The sequence below is a fragment of the Mustela putorius genome, unplaced genomic scaffold (genome assembly GCF_011764305.1).
Source record: "Mustela putorius furo isolate JIRA1106 unplaced genomic scaffold, ASM1176430v1.1 tig00003909_pilon_pilon_pilon, whole genome shotgun sequence".
Classification (NCBI taxonomy): domain Eukaryota; kingdom Metazoa; phylum Chordata; class Mammalia; order Carnivora; family Mustelidae; genus Mustela; species Mustela putorius.
In genome coordinates this window covers 28,833,669-28,849,455 of record NW_025422057.1, presented here as the reverse complement: position 1 = coordinate 28,849,455, position 15,787 = coordinate 28,833,669, and the positions used below count along the sequence as shown (strand labels likewise).

The window sequence follows — 15,787 nt, the reverse complement described above, 5'->3', positions numbered from 1 at the left end:
TAAAAATCAATACCTCAGTCCCATCCCAGGGATTGATTTAATCAGTCTAGAGGCCAGTATTTTTTAAAGCTCCTCTAGCTAATTCTAATCTGCAGCCAGAATTGAGAACCACTGACTAACATCTCTAGGCTTCTATCAAATGGGACAGTTAAGAGTACCTGCTTCATGGGGCTGTGAGGAAAAAAATCTGATCATCTTTGAAAAGCTTTTGGCCCAGTGCTTAGAATGTGTCAATACTCAAAAATTGGTAGATACTATCATCTTACCTGGAAACCTGAAAAATGAATTGTCCTGGAGAAAGGATTCAAAAAGAACAGGCTCAAATGTTCTAGTCTGGGCCCGCCCTACAGGCAGGTACCTGGCAAACCTCATGAGGCACCAAAGAAAGGACATAACCAAAGAATGCATTATCTCCAGGATGAGTTTTTCCTAGCAGCAGACTGTTGATTGAGGCTTCAAGGAAACTACAGTGTGTCAGGTAACGGGCAAACCATCTCTGCAAGGTGTCAGAAAATGTCAGCACCTTCACTTGGAATGTATCGTTGGAGGGTGGGGAGCACTATTTCAACAGTTCTGTAACACAGGAAATCCCCCTTACCACACCTTCCTGATTTATAGTGATTCTTGATACACACCACATGTGTCCTCAACTCTCTTTTCCCCTCCCCCACCCCAGGTTTCAATCATCCTGTTCCATATTTAGGTGATGAAAACTTAAAACCTGTGGTTATAACTTCTACGAGAAATTTCATTTTGAAAGCTTGCTAAATTTCAACTTTATTGCCATGAGGAAAACAGAAGAAACAAAAGACCTCAGTCATCTAGTAACACAAAAACCCCTAGTGAAGACATTTAATAAGTGTAAGTTTTCTGCTGCAAGTTGTTGAAAATCCTGACCTTTGGACTGGGGTGCCATTCGTTTGCTTCTACAAATGGTCTATGAAACAACAGCATTTATTTGTGTAATGGTTTTAGGTTACGTGTTTAGTTTCACCTATGGATTTTAACTTGGCTAAGCCTAGTCTGTAGTTCCTTTTGAATCTATATCTCACTGGATTTAACCTGAGTCTACTCTTCCATAGGGATTCACAATGGCCAGGCAAATAATTCACAATCTTGCTTTTTAACAATTGCAAGGAAATAAACACCCAGATGAAAACAGCATACCTACTAAGGTACTGAGAGATATGTAAAGATTTATTTCAATGGTGATTACAAAGTTTTTTTTTTTAATTGTGCATGGCTCAGTGACTATTATCACCAAAAAACTCGTGTTCTATTTCTAGCTCTTCTGCCTACTCACTATGGGGCACTTCAGGGTAAATGAAACAGACTCTTCCTCCCTTTCATTGAGTGCACTGCGATAGCTAATGAATGTCTACCTTTAAAAGGCTTTTAAATTATTTGTTGGAAGTCTCCTCGGAGATACTGACATTCTACAGAGTACTCTCAAAGTCCCCTAGTCCCATTGTCTGGGCTAGTTCTAAACTTACCCTGGATTTGGACCTGGTCTCAAGGGAGTCTAGAATTCAGGTGCTATATCTCCAAAAATGATATTCTATAGCCTGTCCAAGAGTTTGTCAGTGAAGAACAGTTCAAAAAGAAGAATCCAGGACTAAACTGGAACCCCACATACCTTCACGCAAACACACCCCCTCACAAAAGCCATAGACCCATTCTAGTCCCCCAGAGAATTTGCTTCAGAGTGGCCCAACCATGGCAGAATACAAGTACCCATGTGGCTCACTAAGTGGAGTGACAGTACTATCTTTAGCTGTGATAACTTATTTAAGAGTGTCAGGCTTGAAGGGGAGGTGCTGAATTCTAATACCAGCTCTGTCACTTAAAAGCCATGTTACTTTGAACAACTTCCCTGAGTCTGTTTTCTTACTTATAAAGTGGAAATGACAAAACTTAAACTTACTCTACACACAGTCCCTGTAAGAATCAGAGGTGTTTTTATCATCTTTATGATTATGATTTACATTTACATTATGAATGTAAAAATATAATGATTTTTCTCCTGCAAACGAATGATTAGGGAGCACTTCAAAAATGGCTACCTGTTTCCAACAAGACATTATGCAAGGTCTTCATAAATCTCAGTTCTTTGGCTGACTAATATTCAAATTCACAGAGCAGCTTTAATGAGATGAGTGACATTCAAAGAAAATCAGGAAATCCTCAGCTAAGGTTTCTTTTAAATCACACAGTCATATAATATTTGAACAAAAACTCAAAATATTTTGAGTGTCACTTTCCATCTGTATTCAAAACTTCACAAAGCACTTATTTCACTAAAGGAAGCCATACTTTGATGCACAGAATTAGTTTTACTGTGACTTTTTTTCCTGACATTTACTCAAAGAATGTATTATAGCTAAAAGGATTAAAATGGATAAGGGTGTTTAAAAAGACATTAGGGGAAAAATGAATAATTTAGATCAAGTTCCAGTATGGAGAAGGAAATACAATACCACAGCACTGCTTTGTTAGAAACTATGGACAAATAGCAAACATAAGTTGTTGGGAAAAAGTACCGATGAAAGAATTAAAGAGAATGGTTAAATTATAGCTCATCCATATATGGATTATTTACTCACTAAAAAACAGACTGTAGTTATTGACTAAAAGATTACTTAGATAAGCAAGTTGTACAATATGATCCCAGCTATATATTTAAAAGTTTATATACATCTGTATACAAAGAAAAAGGTCTGAAAAGATACATGCTAGACTATTAAGAGTGATTACAGAGTGGAAATGAGGATCATTTGATATTATTGAATTTATACTAGTGAGAATGCATTATATTGATAATTAATAAGATAAATAAAAGCATTAATCTTTAAAAGTAAAAATATGAACAAAGAAGTTAAGCATTCACCAGAAATATCCTATATGTTTCTTTAAAAAGGCAGAAACAGGGGCACGTGGGTGGCTCAGTGGGTTAAAGCCTCTGCCTTCGGCTCGGGTCATGATCCCAGGGTCCTGGGATGGAGCCCAGCGTCGGGCTCTCTGCTCAGCGGGGAGCCTGCTTCCTTCTCTCTCTGCCTGCCTCTCTGCCTATCTCTGTCTGTGAAATAAATAAATAAAATCTTTTTAAAAAAAGAAAAAGGCAGAAACAATGAATGGAAAAAAGCTTATTCCCTTTAGTATATTAAGCTACCAAATAAATGGCAAATATTAGTCAACAAGTATTTGCTGAAGAGCTACTATGCAAAAGACATTTTACTAGATGTTGTAGAAACTACAGAATTGATATAAACACTACTCTCACAGTGACCTATAATCTAAGGGTAGAGCCAAGTTTACATGAACACATACAAAAAGATACATGAGAAGATAAGGCAGACTATGAAAAGAGCAAAAGAGTGATTTTTAGATAATAAATGCCGGAGAAATTCAGGCTGGATGAATTCATGACGGAATGAATTAGTTAAATCACTTTGAGCTGAGATATTGAAGAATTCATAGAGAAGGAGGACAAATGTAATCAGGGCTTTGCAACGTAGGAAGAATTCAGAAATGGGTAGAAAGTGGGGCAAACAGATGATAGAATGGGGTACCCAAGGGTTAGAAATGATGGCAAAGAGAGAAGCTGACTCTCAAGGGCCTTGAAAAACTAGAGGAGAGTGAGAACTTGAATAGGCAGACAAGAGAGGTCTCTGAAGGTTTCTACCTGGACATATAGTAGACAGAAAGATTAGTCAGGCAGCAGGCAGAGAGAGGACAGAGACATGGAACCCAGAGCCCTGAGAGGTGGCAGAATGAAGAGATAAGGGACCAAACTAGATGGAAACAGCCACAAAGGAAATAGTAATACTTTTCACATAGCCCCATTTTCAAACTTCCAAATCAGACTCAAACTAATAGAAACCCCTAGTGGAAAGGCCTCTGAAGCTATCTCAGTAGAAGAATAAGGAACATAGGTAGTACTGTTATGCTATAAGGACAGTGACAATAACCAACTTCAGAGTGAGAGTGTCCTGGATCCAATCATAGCTCTGCCACTTAACAACAGAGTTTCTTAAATCACCCCTGAGACTTTGTGCAGAATATATAAATCTCTACGTTCCTTGGTTTCTTCATTTTAAGTGGCTGTAAAAGTGTTCTTCACTTGAATTTAAAAATCTCAATTCAAAGAGAAAGACAGGGAAGGAGGTTAGAAAGGAAGGGTACTCTTGAAACCTCACCCTTATCTGTTACTTTTTTCTTTTAAAGATTTTATTTATTTATTTGACAGAGAGAGATCACAGTTAGGAAGAGAGGCAGGCAGAGAGAGAGAGGAGGAAGCAGGCCCCCTGCTGAGCAGAAAGCCCGATGTGGGACTCGATCCCAGGACCCTGAGATCATGATCTGAGCCGAAGGCAGCGGCTTAACCCACTGAGCCACCCAGGCGCCCTTATCTGTTACTTTTACTCTTCACAGGGTTTCACTGGGCTTACAACTCAAGGCTGAGCATGGTTCTGTTTATAAATAAAAAATAAGATAATTCTGAAACGGTCTAAGAATTTGTTTATAACTTTCCAACAACTTTTGATATATATTTAATTTTCTGCTTTATATTCTGCCATTTCCTCTGTATCAGTAATACTGTTGATACATTTCTATTATTCTCTTCAATGTATCCACTTCCAAATATAACTCCTTCCCAGAGAAACTAGTAAATTCTATTCCATATTAAATGAGTTGTTGTTCTATTCCTTCAATGTGTCATATGTGACAACCATCTGAGTTGTTCATGTGTCTCCCTGTGATTATTCTTGTGTTGTTTTACTTAGCAACTATTTAGTGTCCCACAAGACTTTCATTAAACTCATAGGAATTGAACTCATGGCACAGATCATTTTAATGTTCCACAGGTTTAATATAAGGCTTTTGAGTGCCAGAAAGATGAATTGATGAATAAATAAAATAATGAATAAATCAAAGATGGGATCCTTCTACCTAAGCACAGTAAAGAAAAAACAGGACTGAGTTCTAATCCTGGTTCTACCAACTGCCCATCTTTATGGCCTTGAGCAAGTTACCTGTCTTTTCTGAGTCTTGGTTCTTCACACACACACACACATTATTTCTCATCAGATTAAGAATTAAATGAGAGGGGCGCCTGGGTGGCTCAGTGGGTTAAAGCCTCTCTGCCTTCGGCCCAGGTCATGATCCCAGGGTCCTGGGATCAAGCCCCGCATCAGGCTCTCTGCTCAGTGCAGAGCCTGCTTCTCTCCCTCTCTCTCTCTCTCTCCCTCTCTCTCTCTCTGCCTGCCTCTCTGCCTACTTGTGTTCTCTGTCAAATAAATAAATAAAATCTTTTAAAAAAAATTAAATGAGATAACATATGGAAAGACAGTAAGAAGTCAACAAACAGTAGCTATTACTAGCATTATTATTATATACTCTTAAGGCCAGGTCAGGAGCCCTCCTCCTAGGCACATACACTGACTATTCAAACTCTCATTTAATCTCCTTCTCTCAGCTCCAATAGCCCTTACAGCTTGTTCTACATGGTTTAACATTTGATTATATTCTCTCTTGTTCTTATTATTTTTTGCATGTCTTCTGTGTCTGAAAAGATATTTAAGTCTGCAGGCTTAATGACTGATGTCATTGAGTGTCTGCTCTACAACTCATTAGCTAGGTGGTCTTGGACAGGTTACTTAACCACTCTGTGTCTATTCCCCCATTTGTCAAGTGGAGAAAACAGAACTTTTCTCATGGAACTGATAAAAGAATTAAATGTACCAGTGCATGTAAATTGCTTAAAATAGTATTTGGCTCTATAACTCTATAACTCTATAATGTTAAGTAATATTATTATTATATTATGACTAATATTAAGCTACAGAAAAACATCCATTCTTATTTCAGAAATTATGCCCCAAATCTAAGCAATTTATCTTTTCCCAGCTTTCTAGTCTCACCTTCCTTAAAGGAATTTTTGCCTTTCCAGAGCAAGTGAAAATAAGGTAGTGGTTTACCCCTAACAATACAACATCCTCAATACAAACATATAGATACAGACATATACCCCATCTTTTCTATATGCAGCTTATATTTTTTTTACTCTTTATTCTTTGCCATATAAAAAGCAAAACACATGTATTAAGGTTTCTAAATAACATAAATATTTTGCTTGATTTAAAGTGTCTGTTCCATGCAGTGTGATCTCTGTAAGGATTTTTATGTGTGTCAATGCCAGTCTGTTTTGATTGTAAATTCCTAGAGACAAAAATTATGTCCACTTAAGTCAATCAAGCATAAATTCTGGGGCACTTGGACTAAATTAGATCGAGTATTCAGAGAAGAATCTCAGAAAAATTTAGAGAATGAGGAGGGGTGGATGAGGATTGGCTTAGCAGGTTTAGTAGGAGAGGAGACAGGCAGAGCTTTGAAGGACAAGTAAAATTTTGAATTCAAGAGGGAGGATGAATGTTCAAGGTGGATGATATAAACAAAATGGAAGGACTAAACAAAGATTAATCTGACTGAAGTAGAAAGATAATACTGGAGATAATTGTGAAATTCTACAAATATAAAGACCAGAGTAGTTTGAGACTGCGGTTTATGCTTTATGCCTCTTGGTGCCCCAACAGTTAACACTAAGCTTGGCATATAGTTGATAATCAAAAGTTTATTATTAAAAAAAAGTCTGTTATTAAATTGTGCAAAATTACACTGTTTTTTGCTACACTAAAGTGAAGAAAACTGACAGAACTGAATTTCACTCCATCAAATCATGAAACCAAAGGACAGCAGAGATCAACAAGGTAACTATACCTTGCACAATACTAGGCACTAATCTAGAAATATGTATTTACTCTGATTACATCACCATCCACAGACAAATGCAAAAAGTAAAACACACCAAATTCTCTCGTGCTCATATATTCTCTCATACACACATACACACATACACACACACACACACACACACACACATACACACACACACCCCTACCTCAGTGTTCCCAATCCAACTGTCTCACCGACTGAGACAACTAAAAGCTTGATTAAGGCACTAAGAAGCACTGAAGCTAAGATTCTTAACATATAATCCATTTTTTTAAAAGATTTTATTTATTTATTTGACAGAGATCATGAGTAGGCAGAGAGGCAGGCAGAGAGAGAGAGAGGAGGAAGCAGAGCTTCTCTGCTGAGCAGAGAGCCCTATGCAGGGCTCTATTCCAGGACCCTGGGATCATGACCTGAGCTGAAGACAGAGGCTTCAGACCTGAGCCACCTAGGCGCCCCCATCTAATCCATTTTGATGAAGGATTCTCAGAAGAGGCTCCTGACTCTAGGAACCCAGACCATGTGACTGGTGGCCTGATAAGGCCCAGGGAATCACCAAAGAAGTTTCTTTTCCTCTGCGAGGTACCTATCCCACCAGGAGGGCTTGGTAGAACAAGTGAGAGAATTTAAACTCATTTAGCAAGGGAAATAATGATATTTGGTATTGGCGATAGTAGAACAATTGTGTTGTATAGGAATACACAACTGTCTGTGGCCCCAATGACCAGGTGATAAATTTATACAAATGTGGTCATTATTATAAGGTTTATTTGCTGCATTTTCTGATTCACTGAAATTAATTAAGCCACCTCTACTCATAACAGATCCCAGAGGTTCCTGATCTCTACCACTTTCAGGACTCTATAGATGGCCACAATGACTAAATGACAGAACAGCTATATCTTTTTGAGATACCCTATTCAAATTCACAAGGTACAATGAGCTTCAGCTAACATCAAGTCTTATACCAAGTTTTAAACATTACAGAAAATGCATCCTTTTGTTTTCAAAAGGCAGAGTAAGACATACATAAAACTTTAGGTGATTCCTGACATACTTTAATAAAATATTAAATTAAATCAAATCCTTCTAAAGTTGCAGGCAGACAAATCGATAAATACCAAATGATGAAACTGAAAGTTCATCCTTGGCCTGAAAATCTCCAGAAACTGCTTTTGGCTGAAGTGGTAAGAAGTCAGTAGTATGAAATTTGACATTAATACCTCGACCTCATTCATATTCTCAGCCTGTGTCAAACAGGAACTAGATGTCTGCCCAATGAGTAAATTCATGAGTGAATGTATATTATAAAATACTGACTGTTTTTATTCTGTATGAAGGGTAACAAAACTTATCAAACAAGTTCTAAAACCTTTTCTTTCTTTTATATACTCTATAATGTAAGAACCAAATTAATTATTAAATTTTGAATTCTCTTTCAATCATGTTTCATAACTCAAACCTCATCAAGTACTTTAGCTAGACTATGTGAATGTGTGCAGTAATTTTGAAAAGAAGAATGGGAGAGGGCAAGGGGCACTGCCTATATTGAAAATATGTCCTACCCTTCTCCAACAGAATAAGAGAACTTACAACAGCCTCTAGTTTCCTACAGAACAATACCAATTTACTATGGCTAAAATTCAAGATTCTCATAATGTAATCTAGATTTACCCAAATAACCTTTTCCTTCAGACATGTACTTCCTTCTTCGATTACATATTTTGGAACTAACAAAAACATATTAGAACTTCTTACAACTCAATTTAGACATAATTTTAGCACCATGAGCTTTTCTTAAAATCATTTCTAATGGGATGCCTGGATGGTTCAGTCAGTTGAGTGTCTGATTTTTTATTTTTGCTCAAGTCATGATCTCAGGGTCATGAGATTGAGCACGAGAAGTCTGCTTGGGATTCTCTCTCCCTCACCCATTGCCCCTCCCTTACTTCTCTCTAAATAATTATTTGTAACACGTACTTTTTTATGTTTTTAAATTATAAACATTTCTGAATTAACAAAAAAAATGTACAAATAGGCCTCTAAAAAATATAACATAGCTCTGCCAACATGAACTAAGATAGTTCTTAACATGTGTCTTCTATGTGACCAGGATGGTTTTCTTTTTTCTTTTTTTTTTTTTTAAAGATTTTATTTATTTATTTGACAGACAGAGATCACAAGTAGGTAGAGAGGCAGGCAGAGAGAGGAGGAAGCAGGCTCCCCGCTGAGCAGAGAGCCCGTTGTGGGGCTCGATCCCAGGACCCTGGGATCATGACCTGCGCCGAAGGCAGAGGCTTTAACCCACTGAGCCACCCAGGTGCCCCCAGGATGGTTTTCTTACTACCTAAACACATATTTAGGCTTTGTCCTCATGCTCTTTCCCTTGAGTTAAATGTCCTCTCTTCTTGTCACTACCTTTCCAAAGTCGACCTCTTTAACAAGGCCCAACCTAACTCCTACCTAAATCTGGCCCATATCCATCTCTACTTTTCCTGTTACACCTGGCAAACTGTTTCGCTTAGCACTTCCTGCTATATTGTCTCTGAGTTACTCTTAAGTTTTATCAGTATAAATGTTATCTCACTAATTAAGCTATTGGTTCATTGACAGCAGAAACAGTGTCTTTTGAAGGGCACAGGTCAGTTATTCTGTAGAATGTCTTTCGGTTTGGTTTGGCTAGTGTTTTCTCATAATTACAGAGTCAGGGATTCTTCCAAAGAATATCAAAAAGGTGATGTGCCTTCTCATCACATCACATCAGGGAATACATGATTATCTACATGATTTATCTGCTCATGTTAAGCTTGATCACTTTGCTGTAATGGCAGTTCTGTCAGTTTCTCCACTATAAGGTTAGTGTTATCCCCTGTACAGATTCTCTTCTTTAGAAACAAATCATTAAATGCAGCCTACACTTAAAAGGAAGAGAAGTATCAAAGAATTTGTGGACAAAAGCCGAAACCACCACCACAATTCATTAATATTATGAGAGAGATGCTTTGAGGCTATGCAAATATCCATTTTACATTAAGGTCTTAGCTATTTTTTTTTTAAGATTTATTTATTTCAGAGAGAGAGAGAATGTGAGCAATGGGGGGGAGAGAGAATCCTCAAGCAGACTCCCCTGTGAGCACCGAGCCCCACATGGGGCTTGATCCCAGGACCCCAAGTTCACAACATGAGCTGAAACCAAGAATTGGATGCCCAACCAACTGAGCCAGCCAGGCACTCCTCACCTATTTATTTTAACACTGATTAGATCTTGCCTATAGCAATTATTACTGTGTTCTAATGTTGATTTGGAGCACTACCATTTATTTATTTGATATTCTGCCATTCTTTGTCTAGCATGAAACTGAACAGGGTAGGTAATCAATAAATACTTACAAATGTAACTAAATTTCAAGAACCTATTTTTTTTATTAACGATTTTTTTTTTAATTTATTTGACAGACAGAGATCACAAGTAGGCAGAGAGGCAGGCGGGTTGGGGGGAAGCAGGTTCCCTGCTGAGCAGAGAGTCCGGATGCGGGCTCCATCCCAAGACCCTGGGATCATGACCTGAGCAGAAGGCAGAGGCTTTAACCCACTGAGCTACCCAGGCGCCCCAAAATTTCAAGAATCTTTATAAAACCTTTTATTTTAAATAAAATGAGATAACAAAATGCGGGTATGTTCAAGGCAAATATGTTTTTTGGTGGTTGTGCTGTTTTTATGTCCTATGTCTTGACTGATGGTATGTAAATAGAAAGAAAGAAAAATTAACTACCTCACCTCTACTAAAACTGGAAAACTTCCTGAAGAAAGGTGAACAGTAATAATAGTTGCAGAGTGCCTTAGAGTTTATAAGTATACTTGCATTCATCCTTTAGTATTTCAGAAGCTCTCTGAAGAGAAAATCTTCAAGACAAGAGAGATTTAAAAAATTTCTGAAGTTTGTGAAAAAGCACTATTAAATCAGGAATTAGAAAACTAGGCATAGAAACTAAGTAAGGCTAACAGGGAAAAGCAAAAATAAAGGCAAAGAAGAAAGAGATACAATATAAAATTAATAAAATAGGTCCAGTGCAAGGCTTTAAACCAGGTGATAAATTTAAACGTATAGCATGAAACCAAGATGACTTAGATTACATAAGATAAAGAGTACATGGTTAAAATAATGAAAATTGTCATTAAAATGAGCATTAAGAATGAACTTTAAGACTATGCATTGAAGGTAAAAAATGAATAGAATCTTCACATACAAATTCATTCATTTCTTCATTAGTCACCTCCATTTTCCCAGAGATTTAACAATGTTAAGCCAATAAATATCCAAAAATATTTACTGAAGCTCTATAGAATGCTAGACATTTTGGAATAAACACTAATTAGATATGGTCCCTTCCTACGGAAAATATGCTTTCTAAAAAGTAAAACATTTAACAGAAAGGAAAACTTTTCACATACGTGTTAAAAGTTAAAAAACAAAATAAGGCAGACGGAAACAACCTAAAGAGTAAAATTTACAACAATACAGAGAAAGAAGAGATCACCATGCAATCATAGACTCAGGAAAGAAAGGCCTTGAGAAAATAAGGGGCATTTGCAATGGGCCTTCAGGAATTAGGTAGTGGGTGAGACTTGAACAGAGCCAGAAGAAAGGCATTCAAAGCAGAGATATGTGGCTGAACAAAGGTAAGGGGTTGAGATAATGATGGTACTTTACAAAGAGTGAAAATCAAGTAGGACTGTAATAAAAAGTATATGAAAACATAGGATACAAAATTGTAAGCCAAGTTGAGGAGCTTGGACATTTTCTGTAAGCAATCCAAAAATAATCGAAATTTCTGGGCAAAAGAGTGATATAATGAATATGATATTTTAGAAATATCAAGTTGGCTTTTGATGTGCATAATAAATGGTGTACCAAAAGGTAAGGCAAACAGTAAGATTCCAAGGTTTGAAAAACAATTCTATTTTTATTTCTTCCACCATCACCATGTTTGTATGAAATTCAAGATGCCTGCCTAGAGTAGATTATGAATAGAAATGCGTAGAGTGGAATAGATAACTGTATTAAAAGAGTAACCAGAGACTCTCCTAAAGTGATACAGAAAGTGTGGTTTTAGAAAGTTAAGAGAAAATGCAGTTTGCACTAAAGCTTAAAAAGTATGTGGAAAATAGAAGCCACATGCCTTCTTAATTGCACTATTCATTCAGGGGGGAACAACCACATATCACATCAAAGTAGCAATATGAATTAACCATATTGTATTTTACCTAAGCTAGAACTGTTGGTTCATTTCATTGTTAGCATATAAGAAAACTAAAAATATGTCTCTTCTCTCATTACCACAAAAAAAGTAAGCCACCCTATGTTTTGCATCTCCATTCCTTAAAGACAATTCTCCCAACATTCCCTTAAACCTCTCAGACAATTCCCTAATTCTATCTCCTTTCTTCTGTTTAAACTTGTCTCATTGAATTTTATTCACTTCTTAATCCCACTTCAAAATATAAGATGTTACAAATTTTCTTAAATTGCTCTTAATAAATGTAAGATCCTTAGCCTTTACATAGTGCTTTGTAACTGACAAAATATTTTATATACATTACTTCCTAAAAGCCTCACAGAAGCAATGCACAGCAGGTATTATCATCATCTATATGCTATAGAGAAGCAGCAAGCCCAGGGCCACATAATCCTAAGTGATGGAGCAAGGCCTACAATACAGGCTTTCTAAGTCCAAATTCCATATTCCCTTCACTATAGCATTCAATTTCATAATGTGCCAATAAGTGTATCTTATTACTCAAAATGTATGCTATTACTCTGTATTATGTTTAAGTCAATACATCTTGTTTTTAATAAGGTGCTTGTGCCCAAGTGCCTATTACAGGGCCATTTACTAAGAAGACCTAATTATGTTTAAGATGTTCATGATGATGATGATGATAATTATCACTGGATGAAAAGTGAAAACTGAAGTATAATGTTTGCAAAATTGCTCAGACTATACCAAAAATATTTTTGCCTTAAATTCTGTAATGCAACATAAAGAACAAAGACAATATGGGTGATTTAAGGATATGTGAGCATCAAAGGGCAAAAACAGGGCATTCCTACTCTCTTTAACTCTGCTAAGGCCTTAAATACTGATATAGTTCAGAGCATCTTATTACCAGGGAGACATAAATCAAAAGGAGTTCAGCTAAAAGCAATAAAGCAGATTAGTGTCTGGAAGTACAGACTTTAAAGAAAGTTTTAAAAGAATTAAATCCAGGTAGTCTAGATAAAAAACAGCTATGAAAAAACCTTTTTTTTTTTTTTGAAGCTGTCACTCACACCAAAGACAAATTATTTTGAGATAGATATTTAAAAAATGCAAAAAAAAAAAAAAGAAAAAAGAAAGAATCGTAACTATTTGGGAGAATATTTATAAAAGGAGAATTCAAGATAAGAATGATAAGAATATGCTGGCAAAAACCTATGGGACAGAACTCTGTCCCACAAGTGTGGTAAAAACTACATTCCTAGAGATATTTAAAATCAGGTTGGACAAAACAAGAAAAGGATTCCACATGGAATGATCCTGTACTGGCCCCTGAAGTATTGGAAAGATCGAAGATGACCTCTTAGATCTTTTCCATTTCTGAATTTTTTTTAATTCCATGAAATTTAATGGGGCACAGCCTTATACCAATTTCCTATCTCCCCATGATGCCCACTTTCTCCCTTCACAAAGGGAAACAAATTGTATCCTTCATTTTAAGTGGATCTCGTGTTCTCAGTGAACTGGTAATATAATCCTAGGTACAAGTTTGGGAGAAAAAGACCAATTCCTGTCATTTATAATGGTCCTTTCTCCCCTTCTCCCCCCAGCGGTTCTTGGGGCTCTTAAACATTTTTTCACAAGCCAAAGAAGTAGTAGTCGACATGGATTCGAAGAAGAGCTGTTTCATTAGGAAAACCATTAATATTCTCCCTTTGCATGTCTGATCACAGAGCTGACAGTGACCCTGGGAGCTCTAAGGCCCTAGGTCAAATTACCATCAGAACTGCTGTTCGGGATTATCTTTAACCTTTCTGCATTTTATGCTGAGTGACAGCAAAATCTATTGCAACCCACATTTTTACTGCAATGACATTTACCTCTAAAAAGACCTAGCCTTATACTCCTATACAAATGTTGTAAGTCCATTCACACTTTAAACTCAAGAAGACTCAGCCTCGCTCTCTTTCTCCACTCTAGCACTTTAAAAAAAAATTTTTTTCCCCAGTCACCCTTGGGATAAATCCCAGCATCTCTCCAAAATCCCATTCAGTGAAATCCCAGAATATACATACATTCAACACATACATACAATTTCCTCATTTTGCTGATTTACAAGGACAAGATATAACAAAATCCAGGGAGCTCTAAGAACCTGTCTTTGAGCTCTGTAAGCTCTGAGGCTCACTTATGAAAAGGGACAGTAGGGCAGAGATAACTTTCCAAGAATGGACACCAATGCCTCTTTTATACAACCTACACAGCCTCAGTAGCTGGGGACCCACCAATTCCCATCTTGACTATTTGAAAGAAATATGTCCCCTACCCACAAAGAAAATTCATATATATTAACATTATTCCCTCTAAACAAAACTTTTAAATACCATTTTCATTTTTTCCTAGTAAAAAGAAGACTATTCGAACCTAAAAAGATTGGCTTCCCGAACTTGAATATGATTTGGAGTTTTCAAAGCCCTTCCAACACTTAATTCATTTGAACCTGGCAAGAAAGAAGGCTGGCCTTTATAAACCCATTTTAAAACAGGAAAAAAAATGCGACTCTAAGATTAGGCAGTCTGAAGGAGAACCCACTGTGGAGATAGTCAAACCTTTCCCAACAAGGAGGTCCAATATAAAAGGATTATCCAGAAAACTTCAGAGTGGGTTTCAGAAGAAGCTGTATCACCCCTATCCTCAACTCAGGAAAGCAAGAAATAAAAACAGAAAGACACTTTTTTCTAGAATTTTAGGAATGAAACGTGACCCTGACCTATTAGTAGCCCAAGAACCTATCTGAATTTTCTCAAGAAACACTTTACATCTTCTACCCCACAGAACTGGCCTGCCAATTGTTCTGGCTACCAATTCTCGACCTCTGAGCTCAGACGCCCAGCGAAAGGCCGGCAACCTGGTGACCACCAACCACCCTCCCCCGCAATCACGCCAGGATTCCCAAACTCCCGCATCCCCTAGACCAAAGCTACTAGCTTTTCAGAGGAGCTTCCACCAGGCTCTCCTCCAAATCTGCTAACACCCCCACCTCACCCCATACATCAAGTGCCCGCTCCTATTCCTCAAACTTCCCTCATCCCGCTAGACTGGAAGCAAGTTTCTCACCATCCTCATAGTTTTTGAGATAGTAATCCGGACCGGGGCCCCCGCGGCTTTTCGCCGGGTTCCTCAGATTCTGGAACTGCAGGAAGTCCGTCCTTTTGCCTCCAAAGCGCAGAAAGGCGGGCGAAAGTCCCCGAGCCAGGGTCACCAGACGCTTCGAGCTGCAGAGGTGAAGAGAGGAAAGGATCCTGGGGGAAGGCGAGAGGGCGCGGGATACCGACCGAGGCCCTCTTCCCACTCTCCGCGAGCGACCTGGCGGAGGCTACGGGCTGTGTCCCACCCCTCCAGCCCGCCACCCGCGCGGGCCCCGGCATCTTGCGTGCGCCTGGCTCCCAGGGCTTTGCCTCCTGCGCCCAGCCGGCCGCGGCCCCCTCCCTCAGACAACCCTACGCGGTTCGCCAAAGGTACTTCTTCCCAAACGGTTAGTCTGTTTGCTAACACAGTGCATGTCGGGGGGTAGCAGTGCGGGGTGGGGGGCACTTCTGCTGAGAACACAGGGCCAAGGCGCAGTTGCCCAGCTTCTGCCACTGCCTGAAAAGCGCTCCTGGCGGAGACGCGCAGCGCGCGGACTGCCGGGCTCCAACTTTTGCCAAACTTCTAGGCTGAAAGCCGAGATCTGTTTC

At 38.3% G+C, this 15,787-nt stretch overlaps 1 protein-coding gene across 1 annotated transcript in view; it reads right to left on the bottom strand.

Moving 5' to 3' along the window:
• HPSE2 (heparanase 2 (inactive)) overlaps positions 1–15,787 on the bottom strand; it is a 708,692-nt gene that overhangs the window by 689,985 nt on the left and 2,920 nt on the right. Inside the window, exon 2 of the mRNA XM_004749516.3 lies at positions 15,168–15,325. Coding sequence (XP_004749573.1) covers positions 15,168–15,325 — 158 coding nt within the window. The remainder of the gene's footprint in view (positions 1–15,167; positions 15,326–15,787) is intronic.